At 45.1% G+C, this 21,317-nt stretch overlaps 1 protein-coding gene across 2 annotated transcripts in view; it reads left to right on the forward strand.

Annotated features, from left to right (window-relative positions):
* The window catches only part of rapgef2b (Rap guanine nucleotide exchange factor 2b), a 124,906-nt gene that overhangs the window by 47,651 nt on the left and 55,938 nt on the right, over nucleotides 1–21,317 (forward strand). Inside the window, exons 4-7 of one of the 2 annotated variants that reach the window (XM_080008289.1) lie at nucleotides 925–1,008; nucleotides 12,453–12,528; nucleotides 14,493–14,660; nucleotides 18,273–18,290. In XM_080008289.1, coding sequence (XP_079864415.1) covers nucleotides 925–1,008; nucleotides 12,453–12,528; nucleotides 14,493–14,660; nucleotides 18,273–18,290 — 346 coding nt within the window. Of the gene's footprint in view, nucleotides 1–924; nucleotides 1,009–6,101; nucleotides 6,189–12,452; nucleotides 12,529–14,492; nucleotides 14,661–18,272; nucleotides 18,291–21,317 lie in introns of those variants that run through there. The other variant, XM_080008290.1, reaches the window with a different exon arrangement.

Raw genomic sequence — 21,317 nt, forward strand, 5'->3', positions numbered from 1 at the left:
CCAACTGTCACTCCGTCAGTGGTGGAGACTGAACATGGTGGTCATGGCTCGGCAATCTCCAAGGCATCGCACAAGAAGAGTCGCGCGGAAGATTTCTGCAGAAATGATATCTACTTGCCCGATAAATAATTCGCAAAGCACCACTTGGACAACGCACACCAACCGGATGGAGACATGTTATGAGGACGCCGTTCAGCATCAAGGATTGGCGACGTGCTCAGCGTTGATGGGTGGATGAATGCCGAGCGACGCAGAGAGAGACCCCGGATTAAAACCTGCCGCAACTCTGTCAGGAAGTGAAGTTGAGCCGGGGTGGAAGTTTGTCTTTGAGCAGGACAACGGCTCAAAGCTGCACTGCCAGAGCAGAGCCACCGGAGCGGCTTAAAATGAAGAACATTCAGGTCTTTGAGGGGCCCGGTCAGACTCCATGACCTCAACTCCGTCCAACATCTGTGGCAAGACCTCATAATCGCCGGCCACTGCCGCTCCCCAACCAACCTGGCACAGCTTGAGCCGTTTTGCAAGGAGGAAAGGGCAAATCTTGCTCCATCACATTGTGCGAAATGAATTAACTCATCCCAAATGACTAGCGGGCGTAGTAGCTGGGGGAGGTGGTTGTACGGCGTACTAATGCAGGCGAATACTTATGAATCGGTCACTTTTTGAATTATTAGTCTTTAATGGTTTATCATTTTCTTTCCTCTTTTTGGTGCTGCACTGTGAAAGAGCAGACAAATGTCAATTCCCGGTCAAAGTGATGGAAATCTCGGGTTGGGGTTGAATTATTTTTCAATGCGCTGCAAATGCATGTATTGCATGCCTACAATAAAACCTATTTCAGCTGAGATAGGATAATGATGGTGTCATTTTCAACTAATCAATGTGAACTCTCTCTCTCTCTCTCTCTCTCTCTCTCTCTCTCAGCCCCGATGACATTGGCAGCTGTTGGTACATCCTCCTATCCGGCTCCGTCTTCATCAAAGAGTCCATGTTTCTGCCCAGGAGCAGGTAGGGACAGCAGCTATTTGGCTCTGGGGGGGGGGGCTCTCAGATTTGAGGCTGATTTTGGAACTGGAATGCGAACAGCTTTCCTCTCCCTCAAAGCCTGTTTAGCGACATTAGCGTGGCTAATTTAAATGCCCTCCTGGGACCCGAGGATCAAGGCCGGCTCAGCTCCAGTTCCGTTTTCACTGGAGGTCACCTGGCTTGTCAGGGTGGTGACAGGGGAAAAGGGATGGGAGCAATCAGTAATAACCCTTCATTCGTTGACATACTATATACAGTTCTGTCCATTATTTTACATTTACTGTATATTGTTAACATCCGTTATGAGAAAATTAGTAAATGGGCTCGACACTATGATGATATTGTGATTTCTTTGGAACATTACTTTTCAAATATTTTGGAAATATTAGTATGTGTAAAGCAACCGTAGCATTGCATACAATGCTGATATTGGTGTCTGTAGACTCCTCACCCCCCAAATCGCTTTCTACACCCTGTTTCAACACTAATCTGCTTCCTCCAGAGCATGGACCTAATATGCTGGCTTCCATTTCAGAAACTGTGATTTTGTTAAGAGCTTCCGTTGCTGAATTTGGGTTGTGGGCGTTTGGTGAAAACAATATACTTTTTATACTATAGGTTTTATGCAACACAGCAAAGAGCTCCCAGTAAACAGCCGCCAGGATCCACAGGTTCCAACCATGGAACTTGAGAGTGGCGATCTCTGGGGTCACATGAATATTGGATCGATCGATCAATCATTCAGCCGCGCAATCACTCCCAATTTCCAAATCGGGAGATTTGTGGAGCGTTCAGAGGAGTTGAGACGTTGAGTTTTGGGCTACAACTCTGTCTTTGTGTGGGAACAGAGGAGATACCATGTTGGTTGTGATTTTATTCAGATTGAGGAAATTGACTACTGATGAGACGGAGGAGGATTTAGTCTTGTTAAATTGGTTAAGTTTCACCCAGGAAGTGTAGCGCAGTCCCTCTGCGGCCGGGGGGTCAAACCAAGTACAAAGAGTGTTCAGGACAGTGGAGAGGGCCGTTAGCCTTCCAGTTGGCACACGTGTGTAGATTTCAGGATCAGCCTCAGGATTAGAAAACTGCCAAGCCCAAACCTCCCCCTCTCCCCTTCCTTGATGCGAACATAACCTTTGCGCCATTATGCCAAGGTGAAAGTGTGTGTGTGTGCGTGCATTTGTGTGTGTGTGTAGTGGAGGATTTGCAGATATTGGCAGATTACAGCTAATTCGCAGCCCAGTCACAAGGGAGGCAAGGTCTCTCAAAGTGTTTCGGAAGCTTGCGTTGCAAGGAAGTCCATCCAGTCTGCGCGAGACTGCAGCCAAGCTGTACAGCACTGATACAGGTTTCCCCTGCGGGGGGGTTATGAAATAACCCCGTTTGCCCTTCATTACTTTTGATTTCCTTTTCACATGTTAACAAATAACTTACAGTTTGTGTGAACCGGACGTGAGAGATAGCGAAAGCTTTTACGACCCGCCTCTTTTATCTGATTGGCCTTTTGCTGTTTTGCGGCGGTGCGTCAGACAGGGGAATAAAGTGGAGTTTGAGTGGCGTGCCCCAAACCATAATGTTAGTGAAGGCACAGGAGGGCAGATATTTCAATCGGGCAGCTCGTGCTTAGCACCATCGTAGCACCGGGTTTCGTTACCCAACCCTGCGCGGGATGATTAAAACATCCTATTCACAGACGGGTCCATTCTCAGAGAGAGAGAGAGAGAGAGAGAGAGAGAGAGAGAGAGAGAGAGAGAGAGAGAGAGAGAGAGAGAGAGAGAGAGAGAGAGAGAGAGAGAGAGAGAGAGAGAGAGAGAGAGAGAGAGAGAGAGAGAGAGAGAGAGAGAGAGAGAGAGAGAGAAGAGAGAGAGAGAGAGAGAGAGCTCTTCATAACAATACGATTTTACCCATTTTAATTTTGATAGTTAAAAACACAACCTTAAAAATACATAACCCCCCCAAAAAAAAAAAAAAAAACGCCGATACTTAGGCCTGGTGGGGAGTCAAATTAAGCCCGGCAGACCACCGGGCTTGCAAACCCTGGGGGAAACCCTGCTCATACCACCCAAGTGATCCATGACTTTTCACGATACAGACTAAGTTTGGGCGTCTTAAGAACGCAAAAATTTTCCTTTTCAATACACTTTTCTTCTTTGGAGATATCTATGTAAATAAATGTCTCTGTCAGTGGAAACAGGTAGAAAACCAAGCCCCTTTTATTGAACGTCTTGTCATGTTCAATGTGGATCAGACGAGTCAAAATGGAGGGAAAAAGACTCTGGAGACTAAACACACGTCGCTGATCGACCTCTTCAGCTGATGGACTAATCTGATCCATGATAGGGACACCAGTAACGAGACTACAGACCTGAAAGAGCTCCAGCCTTCATCGAAAGCCTTTCTGTCACACTCTTTCTTTCCCGCAATCAGAATTGGAATCAGCCTTATTGGCCAAGGAATTCGATTCTGATTGTCAGTGAGTCAAATAATGTGCATAACATAAAGTAAATGATAAAATAAGAAAAAGTAAAGCAGTTTGAAAGGGACCTGTTATGCTCCTTTTTACAGGAGTTAATAAAGGACTCTGAGATACCCAAAACATGTTTTTGAAGTTTTTTTTTTTCCCTGGAAATACCACTTACATTATGTATTCTAGCCACTGTGACATGCCTCTAAACCTGGACCGTTCCAAAACGGGCTGTTTCAGTGTGTGTAGCTTTAATTGTCAATGAGAGCAGCCAAGCCCCTAGTTCTGAGCCAATGGGGTGTGAGCACACGTTCCAGGCTCTGTGAGCCAATGGGGGTTTAAGCTTTATTCCGGGCCCCGTTTTATTTACAATGAGCGCAACAGTTTCAACAATGCAAGCGGCATATTCAGCATATTCTCTCTACCACTCGGTCTTTCAACTCGATTCAGTTAAATAAAGAGGAGCTTTATTGGCACGATGTTTTGCTCCAATAGCATCTTGCCAGAGCAGAAATGTCAACTGAAAATTTCCCAGTATTTGACAAGTAAATGGATACAAAGAAAGTGGTGATACATTGTACATCTAAAAAACTGCAACATGTCTCTCTCTCTCTCTCTCTCTCTCTCTCTCTCTCTCTCTCTCTCTCTCTCTCTCTCTTCTCTCTCTCTCTCTCTCTCTCTCTCTCTCTCTTTATATATCCCCTTAAATATAGTGATATCTGTACCAGGACAAGTTGAATGACTCAGTCTGTCATTAAACCAGGAATCTGAATCTGGGCTCTTTATTTAACCCAGGGCCAGCATGAAATTCAACACAAACAGCTGTCTGTTTGGTATCAACCAAAACCTGTTTGGTATCAATGTAAGTGTTTGAATAGAGGAGTGACCCAGATACACAACAGGCAGCTCTTTAAAAGAGCAGGCTAATAAAACGTTGCAAACAAATCACAGACTTTTTTTTAGAGACGCGTGATTAGAAAAAGCCTGACTTGACACTCCGCCATACTTGATATTTAGCTTCTGATACCATGGAAAAGGTTGGTACTGTGTGTGTGTGTGTGTGTGTGTGTGTGTGTGGTGTGTGTGTGTGTGTGTGTGTGTGTGTGTGTGTGTGTGTGTGTGTGTGTGTGTGTGTGTGTGTGTGTGTGTGTGTGTGTGTGTGTGTGTGTATTATATGTTTGCATTCCATCCAGTTCAGGATGGATATTGTCATACAGATTGATAAAGAAAGTCATTTAATTGAAGCTGTAGCTGCCAAGAGGGCCACCGTCATCAAACCACACATTGAGCATTAGTAACTTATATTTATTACTTTCCTTCAAAATGCCTGTAATATTTAGAGTCAAACCCTTTTTGTTTGCATTTTAACTGACCATAAGTAAGTTCAAATGCAAAGATGTTTGAGAGTGCATCCTCGCAAAAAGGCACAGTAAGATCTGTAAGGTGCAGCGTCATTGCCAGGTTGAACCGACAAGTCAAGTTTAAATGATAAGCCCAGTTTAAAGAAAGGTTCCAGCTGAGCTTCAACGGAATGCTTCCACCGTTCAGTCGACTTTATTGAGTCTGCGACGGCGTCACTTCCTCTGGTTCCACGTGACTTGCTCGTCCTCGCCAGTCATTAGTACGGCTCTCACTGCTCGTCCGCAGAGCAGCTCCTCCATCATTGGCGTCGTGTGTCAGCTGACACCAACCACATCTCTGGCTGAGTCAGTGGTTGCCAGAAAACATGTCAAACAGTTTTGCTCCCCTACACTTTTGCTAAATGGTGAGTAAATCTGTGAGTAAGGAGCGTTTCAGATATCGTTAAGCAATGACTATTTTCCGTAGAACAGCATCTGCACTGTTCATCTTTTGGCAAAAGTTGCCCGAGATTAATACCTAAATGTGATAGTTGATGGAGGATCGCAGCGTTCTCAATGACTTACTGTCTTGATAAAAGGGATTTAAAATCAGATTTACGCAATTTGGTCTCCAGCGAATTTCGTGAACAGTGCGTCATTAAAAGCCCTTTACAGATCCACTGTTCCAAAAGTGAAGAAAAACTTTTTTTTTTAAATATATATTTAATCGTTTTATATTTTTGAATTTCCAACAAAATCGACAGACCTTTAGTCATCGGAATCCAACTTGTGTGGGTGCATTGCCGCTTCACTTCTACTCGAGCAACTCTGTGTCCTTTTCACTGGGTTAAAAGGTCAGAGATCTCTCACCACTGGTTCTGTGTCACCAGATTTATCACTGTTTCACAGAGGTACTTATCAGGAACTACTCTGGGCGAATGACGAGTATAACTGGAGTAACAGAAGTCAACCTCTCCTTCTCCCCACCCCTCCCTCCGGCCCCCCCTAATGCCCACCCCTCGACCGGCCGCGAGCTCGGTGGCAGGAAGTGAGTCGTACGCTGGAATGTTGCCTGCAGTTTCGGCTCAGAAGCACCCGGCGGACTGAGGGAGGTGGTGATTGGACAGGGGTGTATCTTACACACACCGCCACACCCCTGCATTCCCTCACGCTGGAAAATACTCATTTCACACAGCAGCAGGTTGTGTATCCAGAGAACGATATGCTCCGACTAAACCAAATTCCCGGGACAGGGACTGCATTTGGAGGACTTCCTTCGGACTAAATAGGGGACTTTATGAAGGGAGAGCCTCTGGTTTAGTGGCTGTTCTACTTTGGGACGAGCTGGCAGTGCCTGGGTAAGTGTCCCTATCGCCGCACTTCAGACTCTGCTCCTGGTTCAGAGTTAAAGGGCTGACTCCTCTCCCAGCCGGGAGCCGCTAGCCATTAAACGCTCCCGCCCGAGAGGGATTTCTGGAATGTGAGGAATGACTTTGATGTTATTTTGGATTTGTCTCTGATCCGAGTGCGCTGTCAGTTAAGAGTGAAGTGTTTTTTTTTTTTTTTTTGTGTGTTTTTTTTTTTTTACATTTTATTTTTTAAATATTTGAGGTTTGACATTGGTTTGGAAACTTTGAGACACGAACCACTGCAAAGAGTCGAAATCCCCCCGCTGTGGAGAATCTGTGAGATAGACTTGGATGATTGAATGATGATGTGTCCTGGGAACAATTTTGAGAAGCTAGTCTACCTGCAAAAAAAAAAAAGATGCAGTACAAAAAAAAGAAAGAAAAAAAAAAAAAAAAAAAGAATACATTCAAATGCCCTCTACTCCCCGCTGTCACAATGTCAGCAAAGTTTTATTTTGGGAAGCTAAGAAAAGTCAAGAGTCATTTGTGGATTCTTGGCAGCTGTGTCAGCTATCTGAGAGGTGTTCTGCTGGGAGATAGACGCTGTGTGACACAGAGGAATTCTGTTTAGTGTTTGGAAGGGGCGACGGGGATGTTGGATCGGGGTCGTCCTCTGCTCGGAGCGCTGCCGGAAAACCCTTCCAGACTTGGGACTGTTTTCATTGACTAAGACTAGCTCACGAAGACTCCCAATGTGTACACGCACGCTTCTCGCCTCCGTCCTCCGTGACCTTTACTTTCCTGACTCCATCCGCGAGTCAAGTGATTTTTTTATTTTTTATTTGTTTAACCCTTCATCACATTCACAGTCTCAAAGGGCTTTTCAGTCCCGCATTCAAAGGACAGTTTAACACCCCTTCCCAACCCTAAGACCCCGAGGGGCAAGGGAAAGCTTCCCAACACCCAGAGGGGAAAGGCAGAAACCATGAAAAGGGACATGGAAAGAGACCTTCAGGACGGCTGCAGAGCAGGAGGTGCAGAGTGAGCAGATCTACTTGAACGATAGGTTTTGACATTTTCTTATTAATCTCATTAAAATGTTGCTTCCCCTCAATTATAACTTGTCATAGCCCAACCCTGCTGAAGGCTTTACTCCTGAGAAACCCACCACTCTGCTGCAGCTTCTCACTGTGCTGAAATTCAGTCAAACAGGAAACTTTTCAGCCCAAAACCATGTTAAATCGAATATTCTGTAACAGAAAACGTTTCCTTTAAAAACAGCAAAACCCACACAAAATGTGAACCTCACCAGTTATCCACAGGAATGTAATACTAACAAAGTGTAGTTAGTGTAGGACAAAGAAACGACCGTCTTGCATAACTTTCGAAGGTTTAATCTTTGTCCCGCTTAAGGTGAAGGAAAGAGCAGCATGCCCTGTTGCTAGTTCGTTAAAGAGCTTACCAGAGGGCGCACCCCCCACCCCCTCTCAGGGGTTCAGACAGACCAGGGGTGCAGATTAGGGGTTTCCACCAAAACGTCCTGGGGACTGGCTGGATGGCGGGCTTTGGCCAGCGGCTGCAGGGATAATGGATATGGAGGCGAGTGATGTGTGTAAGAAGGCATTCCAAACACCCAGGCCGCTTGTATAACAGGGGAATTAGAGGCTGCCGTAGTAAGGGAGATGACAGTTGACTGCACGGGAAGCATGGCGGCGCGGTTCTGCTCTGTGACAACACTTCCAGTGCCTAGCAGCCCCTACATTGCAGCTCCGCAGCCAAGCTTCTGATAAAATGATTCTACACTGATTCTGGGGGTAGTGAGATCACTACCTTTTGAAGGGTCGTGAAACAGGAAACAGGAAAACTGAGGATGTATTGAAACTGGTATCTTATATCAGTCTGATAAAAGGCTGTAAAAAATACTCTCAATACAAATATCTGAAACCAAAAGTTAGAATGTGTCAGATACTTAAAAATGAGCGTGTCTATAGTACAAGTCTACTCTAATAAGTCTATACTGGTAAGTAAAAGTAATGGATCAGATAGGTGCGCTGTATTGGGAGATATTTCAAATCCAGCACTCAAAATCGGTGACTGCAGGTGGAATTTGTGCATCCCTAGAGACTTAACATGGCACACTGTTGCACCATTTTTTATTAGCACCATGTATTATTAGGGTTATTATTATTGTCATTATTTTAGCCACCACTTTTGGAGAACGGTGTAACTAAAATAAAGCTAGATACTTAATTTGACTAGAAGACACTCCTCATTCCGAACATCTTTCAGTTGCCCTCCCATCCACCATGTATGTACAGATACCGATACTAGGGCTGGGAATTGCCAGGAACATCATGATATGACACTATTGCGACACTTTGTTGCCAATACGATAATATGCAATTCTTGATGTTTTGCAATAATTAAAATATATTGCGTTATATTATTCATTTATTTCTCACTTGACTGCAGTAAAAAGTTTGAAACATTGTTTCGGTCTTCGTAAAACGCTGGTTTCATGACGCGAATGTGTTTGAATATTGACTTCGGTTGAGTTATTTTTTACTTGGTGCTGATTCCAGCTCCACAGTGTTTCCATTGGAAACACAAACTGTAACCAGGAACAAGCGGTTTTATTGATTCACTTTAATCAATTTTATTATTCGAGTGCCAAGAACTGTAATTTGTCTTGTATGTGTGGTGTGGGGATGGTCTGGTTGAGCAGCCAGATCTGACCTGGATCTAGGTGATTGGGTCAGAGTGGCTGCATACCTGTTGCTCATTGGCAGCAGGTAAAACCCCCATCCCCACCTACACTCAGGATAGGAGCCCTGTCATGACATGTTCGATCTGCTCCTGGCTAATTCCAACTGGCCCACTCTCTACAATAAACGGGTGTGTCTACACCGTGCCTTCTGTGCCGGAGGGCCCTGAAAACGCCTCTTAGGTGGCGTGTGGTAGGCAGAACATTCACAATATGCAATTTATATAATACTTTCTTGATACTGGACATCCGTGCCTCGATACAATATTGCTGTGCAAAATTTTGCGATACTATGCTGTATCGATTATCCCCCCATCCCAATCCGATACCGGTATCGGGTCCAATACTGTCCTCCTGTATGCGACTGGTAAAAACGCTCTGAGACCTGATACCGATGTAGCTGCATTCCGTGTTTCGGGTTTCCTTTTTGGAGCCCAGTTTCAAAGCAGTGAATATTCCACTTAGTGAAAATATTAAGCACACGCTGGGACTTTGAAGTCTGTGACTCTCACTGTCTCGCTAATAGTGTGACTGAAAATTATTGCAGCAGGTATCTTTTCATCCATACCATCACCTGTCCTTTCCGTAGAGAATTATACGGTTTGGTTTCATCTTCCTCAGATCCGTCCTGTGACATGGAAGCCTCGCACTGTGTTACTTAGCCGGGGCAGTCCATGTAGTGCTGGAGGTTTTTCCAAGCCACAAACAGAGAGAACACTCCTCTCAGCTATCCACATCCTTAATCCCTTCTTTAATATCTCACATTTCCTTGTGGCATTTGCAATGAAACGCCGACCGCAAAATGGAGGGTTGGATTACTCAAGGCAAGGATCTAATGGGGGGGTGGGGGGGCATGATTGAGCATGTCATTCCGGTGGCTCCATTTTGTGCCCTAACATGTATTGTGATGCGTTACTGGTAGAATCACGGCAGAGGAAGCCAAGAGAGGCTTAACAGAATCACAACCAGCCCCAAATATTTGTGATAGCAGATCAAAAGCGCTATTCATATCTCTGAAACGGGCGCCAAGCTGACAAATCATCTTTCTCGGTCGCGGAGTAGATTCCACACAATCTTCAGGGAGAGTGAGTGATTCAGGCCCAAGCCTCGAGTTAACACTGTGTAGCCCTTTGGAGAATGGACGAGCATATGTCTGGAGTTTCATCAAAGTAAAATAATGTATTCAGCTGAAAGTCAGGCAGCAATCATCACCAGCAATCATCGCACACTGTTTGAACTCAGCTCACAGTAGCTGAGTCATGCAGTAGTCCACGTAGAAGCACGTGTCTGTAGCCTTTAAATCCCCCACACCGGGATAAAAATGTCCCACAGAAACATCGGAAAGCTCACTATGTTACTCGAATAGGAATGAAAATGACTGATAAAGGTGCACTCTGCAAACCGAAGCTATGTTGCGCAAAATTATACCGACCTCATAAATTCTCAGAACACAGTACGTCCTCTAAAGCAGTTCTTCAACTGCCGGAGTGGCCGGGAGAGCAGATACAAGCCACAAGCGGATTTACGAGCACTGGCAGTCGGCTGGTATTATTTGTCACCGGGACCAAGGCTGTACCTGCAACGTGTAGCCACAGGCCCAGGCCTCCGCGGCACTCGAGCCATGCTACGCCCCAGGGCGCAGATCTGTCGGGCTGGCTGGGGAAAGGGATTGTTCACGAGGACAGCTGCTGCTCAGTTCAGCAAGAGCATCCAGGGAATTGTCCGGGAGCAAGGACTACTCTTTCTGTTCAAAATTCTGCCAGGACAAAAATTGCTTTGTGCCCTGGGATGGGATGGGATGGTGGCTGATCATAGTGAGCGCATCTATATATGCACTTTGTATATCTGAGTTTCTTTTCATGCATCTCCATGTTTATTAGGACTTGTGCATTTCTCACATTTAATTTCTATGAATACATTCAGTAGATTTTTTTGAGTCCACGTTAGCACTAAAACTGCCGGGATGGATTGTTTGATTCCCACGGAGGCAGCATGTGCTGCAGAATGCAGAGTACTTGCGGTGCCATGTAGGTGTCCTCAAAGCGTGTGTCTTATTAAGTAGCCAAAGAACCGCATGAGCTGAAAATAAGAACACCTCTTGCACGTTATGGCTTTTTGACATGCTGTGGATAATTTCGTAACTTCTTTGAGTGTTGCTGATTTACCCCCCCCCCCCCCCCCATTTTCAGGTGGGTGGGGATATTTAAAGAAAACAAATTGCTTAGTGCAAATATAAATCCTAGCCACTGAATGATTAGAATAAACTTGACGGCGCACAAAAAAACAAAACCCAACAAAAAGAATCAGCGCGCCGCAGACGGACAGAGCGGTCCCTTGGAGTCATTGGAGTTAATCTTCCGAAATGATCAAGTAAACATCTCTATACCAGCCACATTCTGGTTGTAATGATTTTAGCAGTAAAACAAGCGTGGCCTTGTGTGTGCGTGTTGAGGTTGGGCCCTGCACAAAGGCAGCAGTCTTCACCCTGCCCAGAAGCTGGATCCGCACAGTCAAACTTTCCGTGGCCCCATGCCATCTCCGAGACGCTTTCGTCTTTGCGGCTTTTAATATTTCTCGCTCCCTCCTTCGTTTCAACCCGGAGTTATGTGAGGAACGGGCTCGTCAGAGTGGACTCTTCCAGGGGTGATTCCGTTCCATAACGAAGGCGGGGTGGCCGGGTCGTCGCTAGTGACGGAGAATTTGTCCATTCAATAATGCTCTGTTCCCAATTAAACTCTGGAATTCCGTGTGGACTTTGTAGAATGCCCAGCTCGAGGAAAATTCCACCCGGGGTCTCTCTTCTCTATTAGTAGAAACGTTTCTTGGCTATTGAATAAACTATCAACCGGCTCTCATGTAGAGTCCAGAGAGGTGGATCCAAACTGCTGAGCATGCTCAGACATCCGGCTCTCCTGCCGACTACGACTGGGGGAGGTCTGCTTCACGGTCCCCCAAGGCGACGCAGCCAACAAGATGACCATCCCGCTCTGAGTCTCCCTAACTCACTGAGGGTCACGGTATCCATAGAACCATTCTCCCTGCGCGCGCTCCGCAGAGGTTTCCGTCCAGCCGCAGAAGGACACTTAAGCCGTTCATTTAAACCTCCTTCTCCCGAATTATATTGACGTTGCGTTTGTGGTCGCCTTTCTTAGACCGATATTGGAGGAGTGTTTTTGCTTCTTTCTGTTCTAAATCCGGTTTCTCTCACTCTTGGGGTCATGGTGTCTGAAGAAGCAGCTGGTTCATCTGCTTTACATATAACTGTATATTCACCCATCCTCCAGATGCTTCCATCCATAACAACTTAGTACATTTACAATAAGTATATTTATAATGTACACTACTTGCAGTTAGTCAGTGGTAGTGGAACGGATTGGAGGTGGAGTCAAGGTGGATCCTGAAGAGATGGAGCTTCGGTCTCCTGATAGAAACGGGTTCAGTGCGGCTTTGGCGTCGACCCCGACGTTAACCTTTTATTTTATTTTTTATTTTTTTCCTTCCTTTTCTAGTTTCGGGAAGCGTTCGGCCGGGAGCTTGCGCCGTGGATGTGAGTGCATCGTTCTGGAACCTTCTGAGATGATTGTGGTGAGTACCACCCTCACTGACCTCGGATCGGCACGGGTCAAAGGCCACACACACACACACACACACACACACACACACACACACACACACACACACACACACACACACACACACACACACACACACACACACACACACACACACACACACACACACACACACACACACAGAAGAGTTTTTGTCTTGTTTTTGTCAGCCTGCTCGTTTTACAGTATACCTGGTTGACTCCACTCAAGAAAACTTTCAGGACAATTTGAAAACAACGCATGGGTTTCATATCTGACTAAATCTCGATCAGAGGGCAATCAACCAATCACCTCTGCCTCGCCTCACCACTGCCCTAAAAAAAAAATTTCAAGCAATGCAAGGTGGCCATGCGATCATGATAAGACGTTTAAAATATCCTGCTGACATGCAGCACACTTAGGAAATGGAATCCCAAAGAGCATTGCATCAAGAACCGTCTCATCGCTGATCTCCTTTCTCCGTGGCAGTAGAATCTGGTACGAGCGGAGAACTAATAATGGAGCCTAAAATGGAGCCTAAAAATGGATAACACAGTTTTGAATGTGCAGTCATCGACGAGAAACAAATCAAAATTTTTGCAACTCCCCGGCGTATTTCTCACCTAAAACAATCGGTGTAACAGGGAGTGTTTCGGTGAAATGAGAGTTTCCAAACAAGCTGCCTGTCTTACCCCCCTCCGCTAGTGCAGACACCGAGCCACCCAATAATTACCCAGGCTTTAGTGCTGCCAGCATATAGATACACAGCCAGTCACACAACCCAAACACTCAACACACACACATTTATACACACACACACACCAACACTCTCCCTCTGTGACTTCTTCATCTCTTTAACGAACGAAATGGAGAAAAAATAAAAAAAAATCTTCAATTGCTTAGGCCCGACACGCGCGCACACACACACACACACACACACACACACACACACACACACACCCCCAAACACACATAGACACGCAATCACGAACGGCTCAGAGATACGCAATTAGACACACAATCACACTTCGCTCTTTCTCAAACACTCCTCTACTGTTGTCATGGCAGCGGAGAGAGCGAGACAGACAGAGAGCGAGCGAGAGAGCGCGATGGAGAGAGAGCGAGCAAAAGAGAGGAAAAAGAGAGGGAGAGAGAGACAGCGACAGATGGAGCAGTGTAATCCCAGCTGCTGAGCTGTACGTTATGAAGCCACACTAATAAAAACCAGAGAGTAGACACAGCCGAGATTGTTAAAAAAAAAAAACACGACTAAAATAAAATACCGCAGTACTGCATCTATGTACATCACAACATTACATTGAATTACATCACATCACCTCCAAACAATTAGAGCATCGGAAGAAGATGGATGCATGGATGATGCGTGGATGATGGATGGATGATTGAAATAGAAAAAGAGTGTATTGTGCCATGGATGCAATATTCTGCTTATGTCAACAGTGTGACAACTGCTGTCGCTCTGCCTGTCTCACTCTCTCTGCCTATCTCTCCGTCTGTTTCTACCTCTCTCACTCTGAACCCCCCCTCCTCTCTCTCTCTCTCTCTCACCGTCTGTCTCTCTGCCTGTCTGTCTGTCCGTTTCTACCTGCCTCACTCTAAACAGCTCTCTGTGTCTGTTCTAGCTGTCTCACTCTCCGTGTGTGTGTGTGTGTGTGTGTGTGTGTGTGTGTGTGTGTGTGTGTGTGTGTGTGTGTGTGTGTGTGTGTGTGTGTGTGTGTGTGTGTGTGTGTGTGTGCTGAGCACCAAGTGACGTAGGAGTACTCACACACTTCTATTTTAATGCTCCGAGAGAGGGATGGCAAGCTGGCAGAGGAGGAGGAGGCGTGTACGAGGAAGAGTAACAAAGAAATAATCTCTCTCTCTCTCTCCCCCTCTGTCTTGTCTCTCTCTCTCCCCCTCTGTCTTGTCTCTCGCTCTCTCTCCCCCCCCCACTCCCAGGTGGACTATATGGATGAAAATGAAGAGTATTTCCAGAGACAGGCTTCGCACCGACAGTCTCGGCGGCGTTTCAGGAAGATCAATCAGAAAGGCGAGCGGCAGACCATCATCGACACCGTGGAGTCGTACCCCTCTGGCAAGCCGCCGGCCGGCCGCGGCTACCATACGGTGAGCTGAGCACCTCCGCAGCGCCGGGCTGCCCCGCTCGCCCGCCGCTGTCCGGGCCGATGGGCTAGCTCGCTGGCGCCCCCTCTGGAGGCAAAGTGCAACCGAGCTGTTTGTTTGCCTCGGGCGGCGACTCCCGCGTGAGTCCCAGCGGAGTGGTTGATCTTTAATGGAGAATTAAACAGCACGATGAAACGGTAACGTTTGGCAGGGTTTCGGGATAATTGGATCCCGTCGTTTAACTCTTTAGGGTTGATTTGGCTTCATCAGTTCCGTCGACTCTTGGTTTTGAGTTTTGGGGTCAGTATCAGCTTTGACATCGCATCTTACTCTTGCCAGAAAGTTCAGTCTGATGAAGTCGGCTGGACCTCGGGATTTGAATGTGTCAGCACATATTGTGATTTTGTTTTGAAAAAGTTTAAACGTGTATTGCTTGTGATGGTGTTGTATTGATGTGATGTTTGCTCTGTTTGCGGCCGTGGTTTTGGTTTCGCCAAAACATGACTCAACCTGTCTGTGTGTGTGTGCGGGCATGTGTTGTATCCTGGCTTCTGCGTAACCTTGGCAACAGCCCATTCTTTCTTCAGTGCTGTACATATTGTTTCATTACCGCTATTCGTTGCACAGTGTTAAGCTTTTAAAACTGCTCGGAAATCAATCAGACAATGTTTTGTGTCTTGGACCGTCCTGGGTGGAGGAATGAACGAGGGAAACGTTATGAAATACTATCTGTCCTAACTATTTTTGCTGTATTTGTTAAAATGTTCCGTTAACTGGGCGCACTTTGAAACATGCTCTTCAAAGTCCTGGGTTGTAATCTTTCCTCTTGGGTCTCTTGGTTCAGGAAGCCTTTTGAGATTAAGGCCACCAGTCGTGTCTGTGTCTGTGTGTGTCTGTGTGTGTGTGTGTGTGTGTGTGTGTGTGTGTGTGTGTGTGTGTGTGTGTGTCCAGGTGAATCTTCTGCTCAGGTGTGTCTCAGTGTGAACGAATATAATCAGTTTATGAAAATATAATCAAATATAAAAGATATAATCAGTTAATGAAGGGAGATGATTTCATTTATTCAAGAGTTGTCATCATTCGCACATTTTTTTTATTTGCAAATTGCCCGTGTTGTGTGTGTTGCCCGGTAAGTGTGGAGTTCATATGATGTGTAGGACACATACTGTAAAAATGAGAAATTGCATTTTTGAATCCCAACGGAAAGGTTTCCTGCGAGGTGTTTTACTGTGTGACATTTCCCTCAGTTTAAGCTTCCTAAAATGCTGTTAATTGGAATACCTTTTGTCTTTCAATATGGACAACCCGTTTGCAAGTGTATTGGTGGAAGTACCTGGAACTGTAATGAAGGGAGGTTTAGTAACCCCGTCTTAAACGACAGATACTGCACACTACACACACACACACACACACACACACACACACACACACACACACACACACACACACACACACACACACACACACACACACATTCTTGCCCTGGTAATAAAGTCAGGTCCAAGTAAATACACCTGGTAATTAAATTAAAGAGGTTTATTCGTCACATACATATACATACGTTCATACATACAGTATATGCGGTGAAATGTCTTTGCAACGCACCCGGAGATTATGTAAAATCGTTACTAAACCGAACATAATAGCTAACCTAATTCCTACCTGGTTAACTAACTGAAACTAACTGATTCCTAAAATGTAATGCAGTTAGTGAATAGAATAATAAAAATAAAATTAAAATCAAATAAGACTCAAAAAGGTAATACAGAGTGGGTGTACAAAATAGAAGTAAAGGGAATAGAGTTATGTATATGGGATAGGCTATTTGTATATACAGATATGTGCAGTAAGTGAGGACCCATAGTTTTTGGGGCACTTCCAAACCAAAGAGTCAATTCAGAGACCGCTTTGCACAAGTTAAGTCAAACGCACGCACGCACACACGCACACCAACCACACACACACACAGACACACACACACACACACACACACACACACACACACACACACACACACACACACACACACACACACACACACACACACACACACACACACACACACACACACACACACACACACACACACTCTTCCTGGGAACAGGAAGTGAAGCCTTTTCACACTAATGATCCAAATACCCAGCATGCACTTGGTCTTCGTTTGGTTCTGTTGCCCTCATTCCCGACGTTCCTGGCGTTCCCTGGAGGATCCAGCGTCTTTTTTTTTTATTTTTTTTATTAACATTTTCTTTTTTTAAATGAGACCCTAATTCTTTCAATTCAGAATGCTTTTTTAGGGAATGACCGTTTTGCAACAACATTGTGACATTCAATGTCAACAACAACAACAACAGGACGTGAACTTTCTCGCGGCCCTGCACTTCCTGTCATGTGGCCAGCGCCGTGCTGCCGTCACGCGATCACCTCCTTGGATGGAGCCGTTGCCGTGGCGACCAGCATTCCCAGATGAGTCTGAGTGCACGAGAGGGAGGGGGGAGGGAGAGATACTTTGACTTTTAAGTTCCTTGAGAGAGAGAGAGAGAGAGAGAGAGAGAGAGAGAGAGAGAGAGAGAGAGATTTTTTTGATTTTTAAAGCATCTTTATTTTAACATTTTCTCTAGTTCACAGTTACAGACAATAGAGAGAGAGAGAGAGAGAGAGAGAGAGAGAGAGAGAGAGAGAGAGAGAGAGAGAGAGAGAGAGAGAGAGAGAGAGAGAGAGAGAGAGAGAGAGAGAGAGAGAGAGAGAGAGAGAGAGAGAGAGAGAGAGAGAGAGAGAGAGAGAGAGAGAGAGAGAGAGAGAGAGAGCATCTACAATGCCAGGAAACACACATGCCCCTCCTTACCCCGAGGCTAACTGAGGAGAAAGTTTGGATTGGGGAGCGTTTCGATCCGAGGCATCAAACCGTGGTCACGTCTCCTCAGAGTCCGCAGGTGATTAAATGCAGACACACTCTGGTTTGGGAGGAAGGAAACTTGACGGACTGAGAGAATCCTCTGTTCAGAGTGTGATCGGCTGATGCTGCGTGATGTGATTTCCCAACGAATCCTGGCCTCCGCGTGTGTCTTATCGCTTTTAACTAACCAGTGCGGGTACGCTAAACACATACTCTGATAACGGGTTCGACGTCACCTTTTTAACGCAAAGTGTAACACGACACGAAAACCTTCTGTTAAAGGCCCGCGAGGGCTTCACAAACTCTTGTCTCGCACCACCGTAAAACCAGAGGAATCGAATGTGTGTGTGACATTAAGATTAAATATATATTAAAGAAAGTTGCCTTGATTTTCTGTTTTTTGATACGTAGAAGCACGTTGGATGCGTAAAGTTTCTTTATCGGCAGTGAAGCGGTGATACCAGTGTTTCCAGATAAGGCGTCTGTTTGTGTTCTGATTGTGACATCAGAGTCCGTCCTGAAGTTGACTGATTGCAGCGCTGAACTGTCTCTTGTCTGCCCTGCTGGTCTGGCTGCCTGTCTCACTGCCTGTCATCGTATCTGCACGTTTGTTTCACCGCCTGTTTCACCGCCTGTCTCACCACCTGCCTGTCTGCATGTCGGATAACACTCATTTCTCTTCTTCTCTCCACTGCTGGTCATCTCATCCTGGATTCTAGGAATGCAAAGCAGCTCAGGTATAGTGTCATCTCACTCTGTGTAGTATTGCTCGTAAATGATCTATTAGTCTGTTCTCTTTTTGTTTCCTCAGTGCACGCTAGTTTGGTTCCTTCACCCCCGTCTGCAATGTTTGTCTCGTATTTAGACTTTAGTGAAACACCTTCTATTAGACCGCAACAAGGTGACAGTTCACTCACACAGAAACAGAACTCACCGAGTGAAGAGAGACAGAACCAGAAATAACCCAAAAGACTGTGGGTGTTGATGGTGTGGGTGTGGGTGTGGGTGATGTGTGTGTGTGTGTGTGGGTGTGGGTGTGTGTGTGTGTGTGACCACAGAGTGAACAATCCACCAGTTCACCAACAGTTCACAGTCTGCCATTGGTCCCAAGATCACATGGACGGCTGTGTCACGTTTGATCAACTGGAGAGCCGAGTTTGACTTTCCTTTCTGCTTCACCTCCTCACTGTTTTCCTGTGAATACACTTAATATTGAGCGTATTGACAAAGGCGTTCGCTGGTGGTTCTTGTTTGCAGTATTCTGACATTTGCAGTATTCTGCAATATACTTACGAGTGACACTTAAAGGGAAGTTCCACCGCCAGGCAGCGTTGCCCATTTAACAGTTTGAAGCGACAGCGGATTACGTCAGACATTTAGGATAAATACTCGCCGTATTTAATTGACCAATTCTAACGTCAATATTCTGATGATATTTTGGGGATGGCTATTGGTGCTTTCATAACATTTCAAAGCAAGAAATAATCATTAGAAATTTGGACATCATGATGAAGCAGGTTGAGTAGTACAGTTGAAGTAACGGAGAAAGCATTATTTACTTTAAATTAGGGCTGAACGATTTGGGAAAATGATCTCATTGCGGGGTTTTTTTAAGACCAATTATTATGCAATTTTTTTTAAGTTCCTTATCTTCTGTATTATTCACTAAACGCAAGCAACACATCATTCTATCGTATGACTGACACATATAAACTGCTGTTGCCTGTTTCCTGCCAGGCCTACGTGTTATGATGAAATGAGATTGATCCATGAATTGATATGAGTAACATATCTTTATTTAACTATTGAATTGTCAAAATAAATACATTCAATCACAGTAGAATATTGACTTATTGATTTCACTTAAAGCCATGTATTTGTTAGAATCTGAAAAAACAATGCAGTAGAAATGTATTATTTAAAAAAAATATATGTATATATTTAAATCGCAGTGATAAATTACTTAGGCCTAACTTTAAATGCAGTCTTGAAGAGCGGGAAGGAACAACATTTGACGATATCTTGGTATTACAGTAACCAAAATCTGAGACGATATCAAGTCTCGATAATAAATGGATATATCGCCCAGCCCTCATATATACATGGTGAAGTTAGATATGTCTCCAACCTGGCTCAGTTAGGGAGACCTTCAACACACTGCTTATGTTGAAACGAGGTAGTTGGCCACCTACTGTCAGCGACTGTAGTGGTTTTTGTCTTTGGCAGAGCAGGACATCTGAGCATGCTCAGTAGTTAAGTTAAATATCCCTGGGCTGACTATTTCCAGAGAGGTGGTTGAGAGCTCATTTTAATTTGCAGTTTAAAAAAAAAAGAAGCTTTTCTACCTATTCATTTAATTTATCAAGGGAGCGTCCGCTGGATCTGATGGAAACCGACAAAACACTGAAAAACTGCTGTGCAGCTCCCCTCCTTCATAACTTATCTTGCTTTAATCGCACACACACACACACACACACACACACACACACACACACACCAAGAACAGACATGGACTCCATCACGTAGCCTGGCGATGACAGAGGAGCGATAAGCATCGCTATAGCTTGGCGCAGGACTTGTAAACGTAGATAATGGAGACAGTTTAGCTGCTTGAGGAACATGCGATCCGCAGCAGGCCACCTCTGCTGATTGGCTGATAACCGACAGGCCTTGGTTGCTGCAATCACAGGCAGTTTATCTCATAATTCTCTGGTCTGTGGCGTTGGGAGTTCGCTCTTTGTCTCTGGGTGCATTTTGCGCTATTTTAGATCGGGGTTTGTGCAAATCTATCTTGAAACAAATCTAAAAACAGAGCGATATATCGTTATAATATTGATATTATGATATGAGACTAGATATTGTCCCGGATTTTGGTCACCGTAATATTGTGAAATAGTCAACTGAAGTATTCTTTTAATCCAAACCTTATTTTTCAATCATTGGCAGTAAACCAGAGTGATTGGCATCAGTATCTTATAAATGGATCCAGTAGCTTCAGCCCAATGCCGCGCAATGGGGCATTAGACTCCTGACCATGTTCTTCAGCGGGCGTGACTTTCCCGGTGGGTGGCGTTCGGCTGAGGTGAAAAACTCATTACCGGATCAAGTTACAAGATTATGATGGCAATCACTCGGGAAAATACTGTTTCGGTTCAAGCTTAAGCTTTGTTCCAATCAAAGCCTCTACCTGCTTTGTCGTTATATCCATGGCATCACTCACGACTAATATTTATTTGTGATCATATCCTATGAAAGCACCAATAGTCACCCCCCAGAATATCATCAAATTATCGATATTAAGGGTATTCGTCAAATGTCAACAGCCCTCAAAGGTATTTAGATCCCTGCACGACCCTGACGTCGGGGCAGATGAGCCCGTTTTTTTTTTTTTTTTTAAACCGGTGAGATCAGTCGGTTTTAGATCGATCGGTCGGTGGCTCTGTCTGCCAGGATGGAGCTTCCAACTCCGGCACGCTGAACAGTATTATGGGAAGGCGGGAGGTGGATTTAAACTGCAGGTGCAGAAAGAGGGGAGGGAGGGAGGGAGGGAGGCTGCCGTTCTGGTAGGAGGCACAAGCAGCGTTTCTATTTTTAGAATCTCAGTGTGAAGTTGCAGAACAGACTCAGTAACCTCCTGCTCTCCGTTTGGTCTGAATCGCTGCTTTTAGATTTAGATGTTCGCTCAGCTCGCCCTGTATCAATGCAGGCTGAATAAAATGCATCATGTCTGTGTTAAAATGGACAATTCTTCTTTTTTTAAATGA

Source organism: Zeus faber (genome assembly GCF_960531495.2).
Source record: "Zeus faber genome assembly, chromosome: 10".
Taxonomy (NCBI): Eukaryota; Metazoa; Chordata; class Actinopteri; order Zeiformes; family Zeidae; genus Zeus; species Zeus faber.